A 14,459-nucleotide genomic window follows, 5' to 3' on the forward strand; every position below is an offset into this window, starting at 1 on the left:
TGCACCGGCGAGCATCCTCTTACAGACAGCCTATGACTAACAAGCCTTCCTTGGTATAGGCAGAGAGGAAACTGAGGCCAATGTGCTACTTAAATGCAGACTTTCAGTTAATTGGATCGAAGTCCGTCTGGCATCTGCATAGGCCAGTGAGGCGAATTAAGATAGAGATGAGGACACCGGATCAGTTCCAAGATCCTGAAGCTAAGAGCCAAGAGTTTCCCCCGAACAAAAAAACACTAAGTGAAAAACACCCTCTATTCCTAATACTGCTCTCAAAAGGATTTCTCGGAATATCGATTGTATAGACCGATTGCGTTACTTCACATTGACTTGAAAATACTTCCAGTAACTGTTTCACTCCTCTCATATGTGTTTTCTGGGTCACCATAGTATATGGTGTGTGTTTCCTCACCCTGCATCATGCTCCTGTAGGCCGTGTCAGTGATGGCGTAGATGTGAGGGGGCATTTCATGCCTCTTCTTGCCCTTGTACATGTCCACGATCTCCTCTGAGTAGATGGGCAGGTTCTTGTAGGGGTTTATAACCACACAGAAGAGCCCGGAGTATGTCTGTGATACAAAACAGAAGAGATGTTTAATCATAATGGTCGCTAAAAGCATTTTAATGCCATCACCACTGTCCATGCTCAGGAAATAACAACTAGTAACACTGTGGATTGCGTGCGTGTCTTTGGATTTTGGCCAGTCCGGCAAGTTATTTTCAAGCTAAATCTATCCGTCTACATCTGATAGTAGTACATATGTATGTATAGATACAAGGGAGATTGGCAGGTTAGTATTTAAAGTTTTGGGTGGGCAGGAAGCAATTTCAGGAAACTGAATGCTTATGAAGCCGTTCTTGTGGCGTACCACAGAGCTTAAGTGTGTACATTTCAGGAGAGGAGGACACAAGGTCAGCACGGAGAAATGAATGAGCAATACGATCATTTCAGTTTCGACCTTTCGCCAACCCTCTCTCAGATACTCCTTTATTTCCTAATCTCACCCCTCCCACCTCACCAGCAAGGTTTAGGTTAGATTGCCCATATTTCTATCTCTAGGACACTTATCCAAGCACAAATGACAACATAATCCAAGACTGTTTCTCACCAAAGCCCCCTGCGTTATTTTCTATACACCCCTTAAATCCTCAATTCTTCAATCTGGTCTGGGTATCTGGTATAACTCTCCCTACTCCCCCTCATCTTATGTCCATCTAGCCCTCCATATTTCTTTTCTACATCTTAGCCACATTCCTTTGCTCGCTTCCCCACGGCTCTGTGCCCTGGTCTGGTTCTGATCTCTCCCTCTCCCATGAGGGGCCTTTCTAAAGGGTACCCGGTCCAGTGGCACTCAACTCGGCTGGGGCCTAAACCCAGGGTGTGTTGACTTGACCGGGTCAAAACACACTGCAGCAAGTCACCAAATCACTGCCAGCCGGGGGCCCGAGGAAAAATGGCATTAATTATGTATGGTGCAAGAATATGAGCACGATTTACATTCCATATCCATTTCATTTCCAGCTCTGCCTGTAATTCGACTCACAGGGTTTACTCTGCCCCCCTGCCAACCCCCTCAACTCTACCTCACTCCCTCTACCCCCCGCCCCCGCCCCCCCCCTCCAGAGAGTATTGTTCCCTGCAACTTCCTGTTTACAGCCAAATTCCAAACACAGAGGGAGAGAGAGAGAGAGAGAAGGGAGCGAAAGCAGGAGGATCACTGAACCTAATACCCCTTATGATGAATAGGCAAGGCTGCACTTCTATGTAAGCAAGTCTATGTGAAGAGATTGCTCTCCTTCATTTGCAGTGACGATCTGCACACAATGGGCTGTCTTAAACAATAGGCTTTAATGGAATAATCAGAGAGCTGGACGGAGGGGGTTACCGGTCTGGAACCTGGCCAGGTCAGGTTCTTCACCCACACCAAGACCTTAGGTAACACCTCAGAGGATAGACCTAGATAAACTGCTTTACTATAGTGGTGTGGGGTGAAATGTAGAATAGAATGTATGCTATATCAGTGGTCAAGAAAGCATTCATAATGTGAAAATGAATGTAAGGATTTATGAAAACATAAACAAATCTTTAAGTGGTACATACATCTTTGGACATTTAAATGAATGCTAGAATAAAGACATCGATTCTAGAAGAATATGCTACTTCATGGGCTTAGTTGAACTGTCTTATCCAATGAGAACCCAAAATATAAGCTTGTTTATTCTATAGTTTGTAAACAATGCAACACTAAAGCAACACTGTAGAGCTTCAAAACATGGTTATAACTATAACTTTGATCTCATGGATGGTCCGTCCTTGCACCCCTAGCTCTGTTATTGAACTTGAGTGGTTATATTTTCTCCCAGGCAACATGCCCCTGGGGGAGCCCACTTTGTTGTTCTTTGAATTACAGATTGCATCTTTAAGGAGGGTGTGTGTTCTTCAGTGCTGGTGTAGGAGTGTGTTCTACAGTGTAGGTGTAGGAGTTTGTTCTTCAGTATTGGTGTTGGAGTGTGTTCTTCAGTGTGGGTGTAGGAGTGTGTTCTTCAGTGTCAGGTCTGTCGTTAAGGTACTCACGTAGATGAGGCCAGAGTAGTATCTCTCCTTCAGGTTGTGCAGCACCGAGGCCTCGTTCAGGCAGGTGAGCTCGGCCATGTCCTCCACCTTGCTGAACTTGGGCGGGTTCATCTTCTGGATGTCGTCCTTGTTCACCTTCACCTTCTTGCCGTTGTCGGCCAGCTCCACCGTGCACTCGTCGCCACGCTCCTCCTTCACAGAGCCCGCCTCGAAGCCCAGCCGCTCCGAGGGCACCCACACCAGCTTCTTGGTGGCCCAGTCGGCCTGCGCCAGTGGGTTGTTGACCATGTTGCGGTCCACGTACAGGAACTTGTCTGCGTCCGTCATGGTTGCTGTGGGAGGGAAGGGGGGGGGGGGGGGGGGGGGGGTGAGACAGAAAGTTGGTTGGGTAAGTGATGAGAAATGTAGCATGCATTTATAGATTGAGGACAGATAGTTCTTTCAAAACAGCACACTTAGCATTAGGAGAAAGGAATTGTGCCGACGTAGGCAGAACAGAGGAAACAACAAGTTTCCCATGGGAGTACTACTCTTCCCGACTTCAAAGCGTTTTCTTGCACGTATACAAAACCAGAATGCAGGCATGAAATTCAATTTCACCCTCATATGAACATATGGCATCGATACAATGGGATGGTGCTGAGCTCCAGAGAGAGTTACTGCCTAGCTGGTGGAGAACTAGCTGGCTCGGAGTGTCGTTTGAGTCCGTCCAGGCTCTCCCTACCCATTGGTCTTATGTAACCTCTGAGGAATGCGGGGGTCACCAGTGTTGGGCTCTACAGCAGGGGAGAGTGCTCAGGTTAGGTCAGGCCGACATACAGTAAAACACAGAAAACGTCAGCAAGGGCCCCCACGTTCCTGGCAAGCGCTACGGACGCTAATCAAATCACGGGCCACTTACACACACCCCCCCCTTCTCATTGGCAAGAAGAATCTCACTAACAAAAAGTGAGTCACAGTGTTGTAAAACTCACATTTGTTAGTAATGCGCAACATGTGCCGACCGTTTAATCTAAATATGTGGTTTTTGGAATGACTCCGCTGATTACACGGTTGTAGGAGTATCTCAAAAACAACTTTTGCAGGGTTGGGTTTCTAAGGACTACGGTGCAGGTCGAGGTGGGAGGCTAACTGTCAGCCCGTGGGAGGCCTGGGAAACCGCCAAAGTGTAAAAACAGCTTTGGCGAGAGGTGAAGTGCAAAAGGACAGATTACAGAGAACGTCGAGACGGCTTCAACATCTAAAATGTCCCATAAAAAACGGTTTTGAAAAGCCCTAAACATACGTTGGCTCTCAAACGTTGTCTGCTGCAGACTAGAGTTGTCGTGTCAAACACAACCACATCGTCAGGGGTGAATGACATCGCGAGCAGGCCCCAACAGGACCCGCTTTAGTCTGGGCACTTGTCTTTAGCACTTCTTCTCACAGCACACGAACAACATGTATACAGTGTCCCACGGCAGGCAGTCAGGCACAGTCAGCGCTGTGGGTTAGCCCATACAGAGGTGACTAGACGAGTATTACCAGTCGGTGTTACAAGCTTCAGCTGCTCAGAAGAACAGAGAAGGCAATTATCTGATCACAGAGTATTTCTCACGGGCATAACCGTCTTTACCGTTCCAATTATCATCATTTCAAAACAACAGGAGGGTAGGCTAATCCTTTCCCACCACCACCAGGCTCGTTAGCCTAAACATTGTCAAACTCCCAAGGGGGGAAAACTAGGAGTCGCAATTTACAACAACTGTCGCAAGTTCTGTTTACACATGCAATGTTGCACATCTGCTAACTATCTAAAACAAATGGTGGCAGGTCAAGGTCAGCATACTTCTCCACTGTGTTATTGTGATTATGAGCTTTGTTTGTTGGCAGGGTTCCCGTTTCGATAACTTCGCGAAGCAGTTACACTTAATGGTCGTCTAGGAGGGATTTTTACAGGTGCCAAGTTCTCTTTAAGTTGCACGACACTATGCCAACTATACTTGCCAAGTGCAACATTATCAAGAGTTAGTTTACTTAAACAAAATCATTTTCAAAAGCGAAGCTAAGCAACGTGATTAGGCAGTGCAGTGTACTGATATACTGTACACAAAGGAGACGTTTGGGGATCGTGGTGTGTTTGAATATAGCTAAGCTGCAACGGACATGGGCACTATGAGAGGGACAGAGGGGTGGAGGGGGTGTGTGTGTGAGAAAACCAGTGGGTTAACACTCTTCTAACAGGGTCACGTCTGGCCTGTCCACTACGGCCCATTAACCCTGCTCTGAGCTCGACCCACAGGGAGAGAACGAGGGCTGTGGAATCATTCTTCTCACGCCCCCCCCCCCCCCCCCCGCCCCCTCAGCAGTTAGACTTCTACGGCTGACTTCCATCACTACCCCCCCCCCCCCCCCCCCGCCATGTCTGCTCTGACACCACCCCCTCCTCCCCCGTTTCCTGCTATAGAGAATACGGTACCCCACAAATTAGTCCCCCCGCTCTCCTCTGTCGGCTCCAAGCTCTCTTCCCACCCCATCCCTCCATTCCCCCCCCCCCCTCCTCCTGTTTATCCAGTCTTCCAGGGTCACATTCCTCTCATACTCACCCTTTATCAGAGACAGAGAGAGCAAAGGAATTCCACACATTTTCTCTCCTCCTTTCCCGATCTCTCTCTCACTCTCGCTCTTTTTCTTCCCATCTTTCTACCTCGATTCCCATCGCCGAGGTCAGTCGGGCCACGAGGGAGTTAACACACTCAGCATATATCAGCGTCACCTAGTACTGGTACTGCACCCGTTGGCTGTGCAGGCCAACAGTTAAGGCTGTGTTTGTAGTGCTCAAGTCAGTGGCCAGTAGTCCTGTCACTTGACTGTGGCAGCTGGGGCCTGAGTGCAACATTAGCCAGACACTCAACTGCAAGAGAACTGGACTTGGGTCAGTCAGACCCTCACAGGGCTAATACGATCCTTACTGCAACTGTAATCCTTGTTGCTTTATTGTTTGGCAAAAACAATCTTGTGAGGAGTGACAGTCCAAACACACCCAAAAGCTCCTTTGGCTTTGGTTCTTATCAGTGGGAGCTAGCTAGCTCGCTGACTATCGTGTGCAGCGCGGAAAGAGACATTTGTGAGTGAGTGTTTACACTACGTGAAAACAACATCTTGAAACAAACAGCTCAAACGTATACACATGCCATCTGTTGTTGAGTAGAGGCTGGGGGGCTCAGAGAGAGCCTTTGTCCGCATTGTCCGCAAATGGCATAGTATTGATAAGCCTGTGAACCACACAAGCAAAATCACATAACACCGAAAATAGGAATATCAACGATAAAATAGGACTTTGGAAAAGGAGAGCATGCAGCCGCTTTGGACGACCCAGAGGGAGGGAGCAGAGCGGCCTGCGCTGTTCCGAGTCCCACTCACACATCTTGACACAGATTAGTCGCTGACACACTTTCATCCCCCGGCTACGGCTCCTGGGAGCAGCAGAGAGGCTAAATTTACGACTGCGTCTATTCTTTTCACAGCTATTTGACGGACGGTGCTCTACATTGAAAGTAAAAGGTGAAAAAACAACCCGAGGACATTTACTGTGCTTGTGAGTTGCCAGAGTTGATAATAGGCCAATAGCATAACTATCTGTACGTGGCACCGAGATAAAAACCTGAGGGTCCTATCTGACTCATCCTAAACGACGTCTCCAACTCCTAACTCGTCCACTTCCTCTGTACTGAAGTCCACCGCTCCCTGCCTGTCCTTGGCCACGTCCCCTCGTCTCAGCCTCCATGCATCATCTTCTCAGGCCGTTCATCTCCAGCTGCGGTGATGCCTCCCCCTACATCTTGTCACTTTAAACAACATTCAGCTGTGAAAACACTGGTCGACTCAGAGCTGTCTAGGCCTCGGAGATTAGCCAGGCTGGCTGTTCGTACAGAGCTACTTATTCATTTGATACAGCGCAGGAATGTTAGTCATGGACATACTTTGGCTTTTTTTAAAGTAATAACTGCCCCAGACACAGACAATAACTACCAAAGACATCCAGTCCGAGAGGTAGGACACAGAAGAGGAAGAGGAACCTAAGCTCAACAACACGAGGAAGAGGAGGCTGCCGAGTTTTCCGCCTGACAATCCCAGACGCCAAAATGAGGGCACAAAAGGAGGAAGTGGCGTAGTAAGGCAGCGGGTGGGGCCCAAGGAAGAGGAACGAGTGTCCTTTTCAGCACCTGGACGTCGCGTTAAGGAAGCAGGCCAAGAGCTGCTTGCTCCTCATCGGGGCCATCCCTCAACTCCTTCCTCCATCCCTCTCTCTCTCTCTCCCTCCTTCCTTCCTTTCTCCACTCTCATTCCATTCCAGCTCAGTAACTCCCGCTGCTGCACCTCACCGAGAGATGTGCAGAGTCGCTGGAAAAGCCAAGAGTCTTGATCCCTCATTTGCACATAAGCTAGCCTACATTTAAAGCCTGACCATGGACAGTAAGTCTTGTATCCCACCACCAGCCAGAAAGCCCACAAAGCAGCAGGGGCCTGAGGGTGGATGTTAGGCTGCATTCATTGATGGGGATTATTAATAGAACCTCTCCTCCCATCCCATTCTACTCCATCCTACTTTTGTCCTCGGTTGTCCTCATGTTGGGTTCAGTCTTGTCTGGTTAACCTCAACGGGCTGTGAGTGAAAAAGAAGAGCCACACGCCCCCGCCCTCCCCCCCCCTCCACCCACCCATCCATCCTTCTTTCTTTTTCACCCTTCCTGTCCCCCTCCATGTCATGCGTGCTGACCTTACCTCCAGCTCTGCTCGTCCTCTCACTATCTGTCGGCTGAGATATAAAAAGAAGGAGAAGAAGAAGAGGGAGAGGGGGTGCCAGACAGGGGCAGAGAGGGCAGGAGAGGTGGCGGGTCTGTCTAAGTTCAGACGCCGTCTCCCTGGTGCGTAACAGGGGAGGGGGGGAGGGGGAGAGCTGGGTATGGCGTTGAGGAAAGAGGAAATGACCAAGAGGGAAAACTATTTTGCCATTTGTGGAACTTGTTGTGTGTAGGAAGGTGCCAGAAGACACTTCTGAAATGAAGAGAGATCGTCGCCTTCTGTCGAGGGCCTGCTGAGCAACTCTGCAGACAAGGCAGTAAATTAAGACTTTGCTGGAAACTAACCACACCTCATGACAGATCGTTATCCTTTTCCACAATTTTTCACATTCCGAGCTGGATGGATGCACATAAGAAAGAACCTTGGCCCAAGTTTTATTTTTCATTCTAAACTAAGGACAAAGCCATAGCCTCTAACAGCACATTCCATTCTAAACTATGAACTTGAACTAAACTATTGATTAGAAATTACCTTTTTTCATTTACTTTCAATTTAATACTAGACATGGACTATTTCTATAGGGATTACACCATATTGACTGTAATTGTTTACAACCAGTAGTCAGTCTGATTAATAAACACGATGCAATGATTTAGGGTCAGAGCTCATAAAAAGGCCTAATTTCATTCAAGTGTAATTCTCAGAGGGCAATTAAACATATTATTAATGTTCACACTTGGCATACTAGGCCTAATATGCTATGACACCCATTTGATGAACAAGTCAAGCAGCATTGGATATTACATCATGGTTACATAAGGCTTTTAACAGTTATGAAAGAATCCAGGGGGAAACATAGACTCTCCTTCCTCTCTTGACATTTCAAATAAGTGAGTTTTAAATAAAAAATCTCCTCAGGACATAAAGCAAAACTCATCTGACATTGGGAGTTGCAATGTGGTCAAATAAGTGTTCCCAAAAATCTCCTCAGGACATAAAAAGCAGAACTCATCTGACATTGGGAGTTGCAATGTGGTCGTTCCTAAACTTAGCCCATCCCTCCCTGCTGTTTCTCTCTTAGTAAAGCCTCCTCCTACCCTTTGTCTTCTCAGTCATATCTCTCATTATCTTAGAATAGAGTTATCAGACTACAAAGGCACTCCCTTTGAGTCAGTCAATGTCAACACAGATCACCACCATCGATTGGACCGTTGAAGGGCTCTGTTACCTGGTCAAACAGGACACACAAGTAGGCCTAACACATGCTGTTTTTCAATGTGAGCTGGTCAAGGGCATGTGGTGTCCAAACTGCATTTGGGATTAACAGGGACATAAAAATATTGCGTGGGAGTTAGGGAAGTCCTGGTGCAAAGTATGTTTCAAAGTTCACAGTGTGAAACTGCATGTGTTTGAGTTGAATGCATTAGGCAACAGCCCAAGTATCAACTAGGTCTACACACACACACAAACGTGGATATGTCAGGTGCGCAGATCACACAACCCAACCCTGAACAAAGTCTATTTTATGACATACATTAGAACGCAGATTTTCACCACCTACACAACCAGCAGAGTATAAGGCCTCTAACTGTTATTATCCAACTAACACACACACACACACACACACACACACACACACACACACACACACACACACGCACACACGCACACGCACACGCACACACGCACACACGCACACACGCACACACGCACACGCACAGGGTTTTTCCACAAGGGTACAGACATGGGCAGTAGAGAAGTTTGTTCTTGATGTGCCAGTTTTCTTCTAGCTCCAACAGGAAGTTACATCATCAGGCTAGATTTTCATGCATGACCTCATCCTTCTACCATACCGTTGAGTTAACCATAAACCAAAGGCGCAGCAGCCATTCACAGCTTCATGCCTCAGTTAAAGACAGCCATTTCCAGAGAAGAAATCCCACCAAGCCATGATTATTTTGGAATCCCAGTCATGAGCAGACGTTTCCTGGTATTGTTGCATTCAACGGACCCCTACAGGTGTCCGCAGCGAGGGGGGGAGGATGGAGGAAGGGATTGGGACCAGAAAACAGAAGATATGAAGAGGGAAGAATTGGACAGAGAAGGAAGGAGGGACAGAGGGAGAGGGTAAACAAGAGAAAGCTAAGAAAGAGACGCAAACAGTAGGAGAGAGGGCTAGTGGGAAATCACAGCGGGCATGTTGGCGAAGTGTTTGGACGGGTCTGCCAACTCCACAAATCTGATTGACCGAATTCAAATCATGCTGTTCCAAGTCAGACTGGACAAATATCAGTCTATTACATAAAAATAGACAGACACTGATATTATTGAACGTGGAATGTGTGTTAATCCAGTCCCAAAAACAGTAATAAAAACAAGTTGGCAAGCCAGCCACAATGAAATACGACTCAACCTGGAATCAGACAGTACAGATGCAGAACACGTAACGCCTTGCGTTTGATGTCTGCATTGCTAAGAATCCACCACATCAGTCCTGTCTGTCGATGGGGGAGAGCTGTATGACTCATGAGGAGGGATCATACCCAGTCAGCTGTGGCTAGCACCATGTCTGCAGGGGAATGCCAGCGCATCTGGCGAGGAGCATTTGACTCGGCATTGACTCGTGTGGCTAATTGATCTCCTCCTCTTACTTGCTCCTTTGACTGAAAGTACGCTGCGCTCAGATGAATCTCAGCTGACTTGGGCCTATAAAATTATCCATGACTCGGGCACTGCTGCCAACCGAGTCCGACACACAGATCAATCTAGTGTTAATCGGTCACTTGGGTCAATAATCAAGCATGGTCAAAGCTGTTGCCATTTTTTCTCTGAGCTTCCGTTGCCTACTTTATTAGCCAGCATTCATGTAATGTCTATTTTATCGCCCCAGGCACTGAGGGGGCAACCGGTGCCCTATAAATGTAGTTAGTCTGAGGGCCTCGTCGCCGAAACAAGGTTAGACTCAGAATATCCTTGAGGTTGTTGAAGGGAGCCTTGAGACTTCATAACCAAACCTCAGGTCCTCAAGTGTGTCATGGTGCACTTACTACAAGTCACATCGTCATTCTAAAACAACAGGAAGCTGACACCTTGTAACCTTCCTCGGCCAAGACACTGCATCCTAGAAGACTTTCAGTGAAATCTAAAACATCAACAGGCCTTCACAGGCTCTGCATCATGTCAAGTAGATTTCAAGGACTAGGCTACTTATATAGGGAATGTTCTCAGACCCATATTCACCAAGGTTACAAGGGCCTCAATTCAAATGACCCCCCAAGGACAGCCTAAAAAGTAGCTTGTTATTGAATTGCAAATTAGTGTCGTAGACTTGCCAAGTCCGTGTACAGTAGGCTATAAAAAGGCAAATCATTGCACCCACCAGATCATTATACTTTTCAACAATAGACAGTGCATTTCAACAACAACAACTAGGCTACGCAGCAAACTAAATGCAGATATTCAGAGGATTAGTCTCAGAAGGTGCCAGAAGTTTGATTCATGGTTCAGAGCACCAAACAGGAAATGATTACGTTCTGACTGGAACTCCTAAAAAGACCATAGCACACGAGCTACATTTCTAACTGAAATTGTGAATAATATTCATTTTATGGGTCCCACAACACGCAAACCACCCCTTCCCCGGGAGCAGGGAACAGCCTGCTCTAGGACAGGGTGTGTCATCCAAAGGTGGCCCAGAACAGTCAGTGAGAGTGGCGGGGGAGAACTGGGTTAGGGTTAGGTGGGTAGGGACAGTGCTGCTTGGCGAGTAGCACCTTGCAATGGCACAATATGTCATTGTATGCAGGAAGATCATCAGGCTGCAATTGGAGAACCTCCTTTAGCATACCCAAGTCTGGATAAGACATGGAAATAACTTGAAATAGAATGAGCATGGGAAGAAAGTGTGTAGTAGTAGTAGTAGTAATAATAATAGCCGTGGTTTTCAAATGTGAGCATGTCTAGAAGGCCAAGTGCAAAATAGAGACAGGCGTGTACGCAGGCCTCGAGTGAGGACCAGCCCTGTGCCTACGGGCTGGAGGAGGACCGTGCGTGATTTACGGTAAAAAAAATAAAAATAAAAAAAACTCAGAGGACGAAATGATCGAAATCAGGGCGTGCGCGCACATTCCCCGCGAGCCGGTTTCCTTCGCCACCGCAGTGATCTATAATCTCACGACTCCAAACACACTCCAACCAAGAGCAAACACAAATTATACTGACAGTGACAAAATCACAACGTATAATACAGACTGGTGGCGCCTTCTGGCAGATATGTTTCCTAATTGTTTTTAACACGGTCCACTACTGAGAAAAGTGTACCCCCTTTAGTCGAATTACAAATCAAGCTCACCAAAGTAAAACTCATGTCTGGGACAGTTGGCTAAAATAATTTGAGAGGTAACTAAAATAACTGCATGGGCCAAGACATAGGCCTGCTATTGCTACGCTGCGATTTCATTAGGCAGAGAGCATGCTCGTGGGGAATAGGGTGGAGGTACTTGGGGATGGATGCAGGAGGACGCGATGTACATTGAAGAAGGAACACAGAAGACACATCGGTCCATCGGAGAGCAGGAAGCGTGGACGTTCCAGACGAATGTACCGGTCAGAGTGACGTAATGGTGCGACAACACTCCCGGGGTCGTCACAGCCTTGACCACACACACAGGGAGACCTGAACTACACCCTACACACCGGGAAAGTGACATTATGAGAGAATAGACACTTTCCAAAAGTCTCTGAGGGGACACAACCATTAGTTTGGATTAATTTAGTCCCCTGACCCTGTCCTCACTTACTTTTAATTCCCTCCCTTTCTGCAACTCATTCATGCGAATCACTTCCTGTACCAGCTCTTAACTTGCTACGTTTCTCTCGCCATTGCTCTGAAGCTGCCGATAGAATGTTACAGTTTAAAACACCGCGCCCGTTACAACGGAACAACCATTCATCGTGTCAACTGTGGACACACAACTTGACACAGTTTGCATGTGGGACAACTTTCAAATAACTCAAAAGGCAAATGTGGTCCCCAACCCAGGGCAGTGGGGTGATGAAGTTGCAGATCTCGTTCTTCCTGGTTCAGTACACTTGGCCAAGCCGCGAGGGTTTAGCGAGACAAGCAAAGGAGCATGATATTGATAGAAGAGGAAAATTAGTCAGAAAAACCGAACAGGAGGTAGCCCAACTGTCTGCGACATTACCTGCTGTTCAGATGCAGACGCCTTCAGGGGGTGGCTAGCTACAACCGGTGGCTTTAGTCGGTCTCCGTGTTGCCGCGAAACAAACTCCTTTTCAGTCGACAGCAGCCTTTGCAAAGAGCTCGGATCAAACTACAGTGTGAGCTTCCTCCCTCTCTTTCTCTCCCTCACTCTTTTTTTCTCTCTTTCTTTTCCCCTCCCTCTTCCACTAGCTAGTTAAATTCACTCTCTTCGCGTAGTCAGTCGGGGTGCGGTCCAGAGGAGGAGGGGCCTGTCTCCGCCCTTCCAGCCACTCACAGCCAATCGTTTGATAATCCTCACTGTTCTGGGCCAATCACGGTGTCGAAGGGGCGTTATCTACAGAGAGTCTGCCACTGGGCAAAAAGAAAAAAAAATCTGAACTTGAAATAGTTGAGGGGAGGCGGAGAAGGGGGGGGGGCAAAGATAAGGTAATGTTTAATGAAAGAGGTATGTGCACACTAAGGACTTTTATGACCATATAAGTACCCGTACATTCAGGATGGCCTACATCATCCAGGTTATCCACATGTGTCACTAGGGCTTTGGCTAGTCTCTGTCTGCATTGGAATCAGACTGTGAGGCAGGGTTGAGAGATGTTCAGGAATCAGCTACTTTACACCAAGTTGTACCTACCACTACCACTATCACTAGTTTATCACTGCTACAGGTATTATTTTTGTCTACTGTGTCTGTCTAATTGGAGGGGAAACGTGTATTGGTGTCTGGGAGACACACTGAAACTGTACACAAGCATCATATTATGCATAACATTTTAGACTTTAAGCCAAATCATCAATTAGATCATCAGTTCCTTCCATCTGGCTTGCCTCCCATTGCGTCCAACAACAATGACTGAATACTTAAATACAAATTACAAATTCATTTTGAAGATCTTAAAATGAAATCTCATATCAACAATATAATTACAGAACTTTGTTATTAGTGGGAAGTCATAGTTGTTTGACTTGTTCTTTCTGTTTCAGTTCAGTGTAAACTAAGTACACCTGAGACTCCTGATCTTTATCAAAGTTTAAACTAGAGGAACCGAGCATACACTTTGAGGAAGACAAGTAGCCGACAAAAAGGTTCAGCTAAGTGTGTCCAATGTCAAACAACAGCAGTGTATAACATTCTCACATCAGACAAAGCTGTCAGTACATCTATGAATCATCAAGAATCAGGCAGACAAATGAAAACATGTTTTAAAAATACTTTTATGATTGGAAAAAGATGGTAGAATCAGCAAGAGGTGAAACCTATGGTTCCAGTGAGATAGGGAAGCTTAGCCAACACTGAAAGCCAAGAGTACACAAATGTGTACAGCAGACTGGTATTGTGGGTAGGCAAGCAAACTCATGTCTGGTGGGAGTCAGGTGTCAACCTCACTCCCAGGTGGTGATCTGCCGTGTGTGTGTGTGTGTGTGTGTGTGCGTGCATGTGTGCGTGTGTGTGTGCGTGCGTTTGTGGCGTGCCAAAACTACACAGCTTCAGCCCTTCCAGATGTTAGATAAAACTGCAGTCTGGACAAGCAGCTTTGGACAAGGTTGCCTTCATATAAACCTAAGAATAACAACACTGGGAAACACATGACAACAATATACTTTTCATGGTTATGTGAAGGGGGAAGGGTGAAATTAGGATGGGGGGTGGGGTGTTGGGGTGGAGGTGCGGTACCACAGAGAAATAACAAATGTGAAATAAGACAGTGAGAAAGAAAAGGCAAAAAAAAGAGGGTGATGAAATTAACGATTCACTGACCGGGTGAACTGCCAAAGTACAAATGAGAGTAGAAAGAACAGTACCACGTTCACCTGCTCATCCCATTGTGTTCCCCCTGAGGTATTATGTAGGTGATCTGGACGCGATCTGATGGAACA

General features: G+C 46.8%; 1 protein-coding gene across 1 annotated transcript in view; it reads right to left on the reverse strand.

Moving 5' to 3' along the window:
- LOC308151261 (myosin-9-like) overlaps positions 1-12,705 on the reverse strand; it is a 31,172-nt gene extending 18,467 nt beyond the window's left edge. The window contains exons 1-3 of the mRNA XM_080524094.1: positions 12,565-12,705; positions 2,576-2,907; positions 413-569 (exon numbers count right to left, since the gene is read on the reverse strand). Of these exons, the coding sequence (XP_080380220.1) occupies positions 413-569; positions 2,576-2,902 (484 nt within the window). The 5' untranslated portion in view covers positions 2,903-2,907; positions 12,565-12,705. The remainder of the gene's footprint in view (positions 1-412; positions 570-2,575; positions 2,908-12,564) is intronic.
- Positions 12,706-14,459: the final 1,754 nt, after the last annotated feature.

Source organism: Nansenia antarctica (assembly GCF_963989245.1).
Source record: "Nansenia antarctica genome assembly, chromosome: 2".
In the NCBI taxonomy this organism is placed as follows: Eukaryota; Metazoa; Chordata; class Actinopteri; order Argentiniformes; family Microstomatidae; genus Nansenia; species Nansenia antarctica.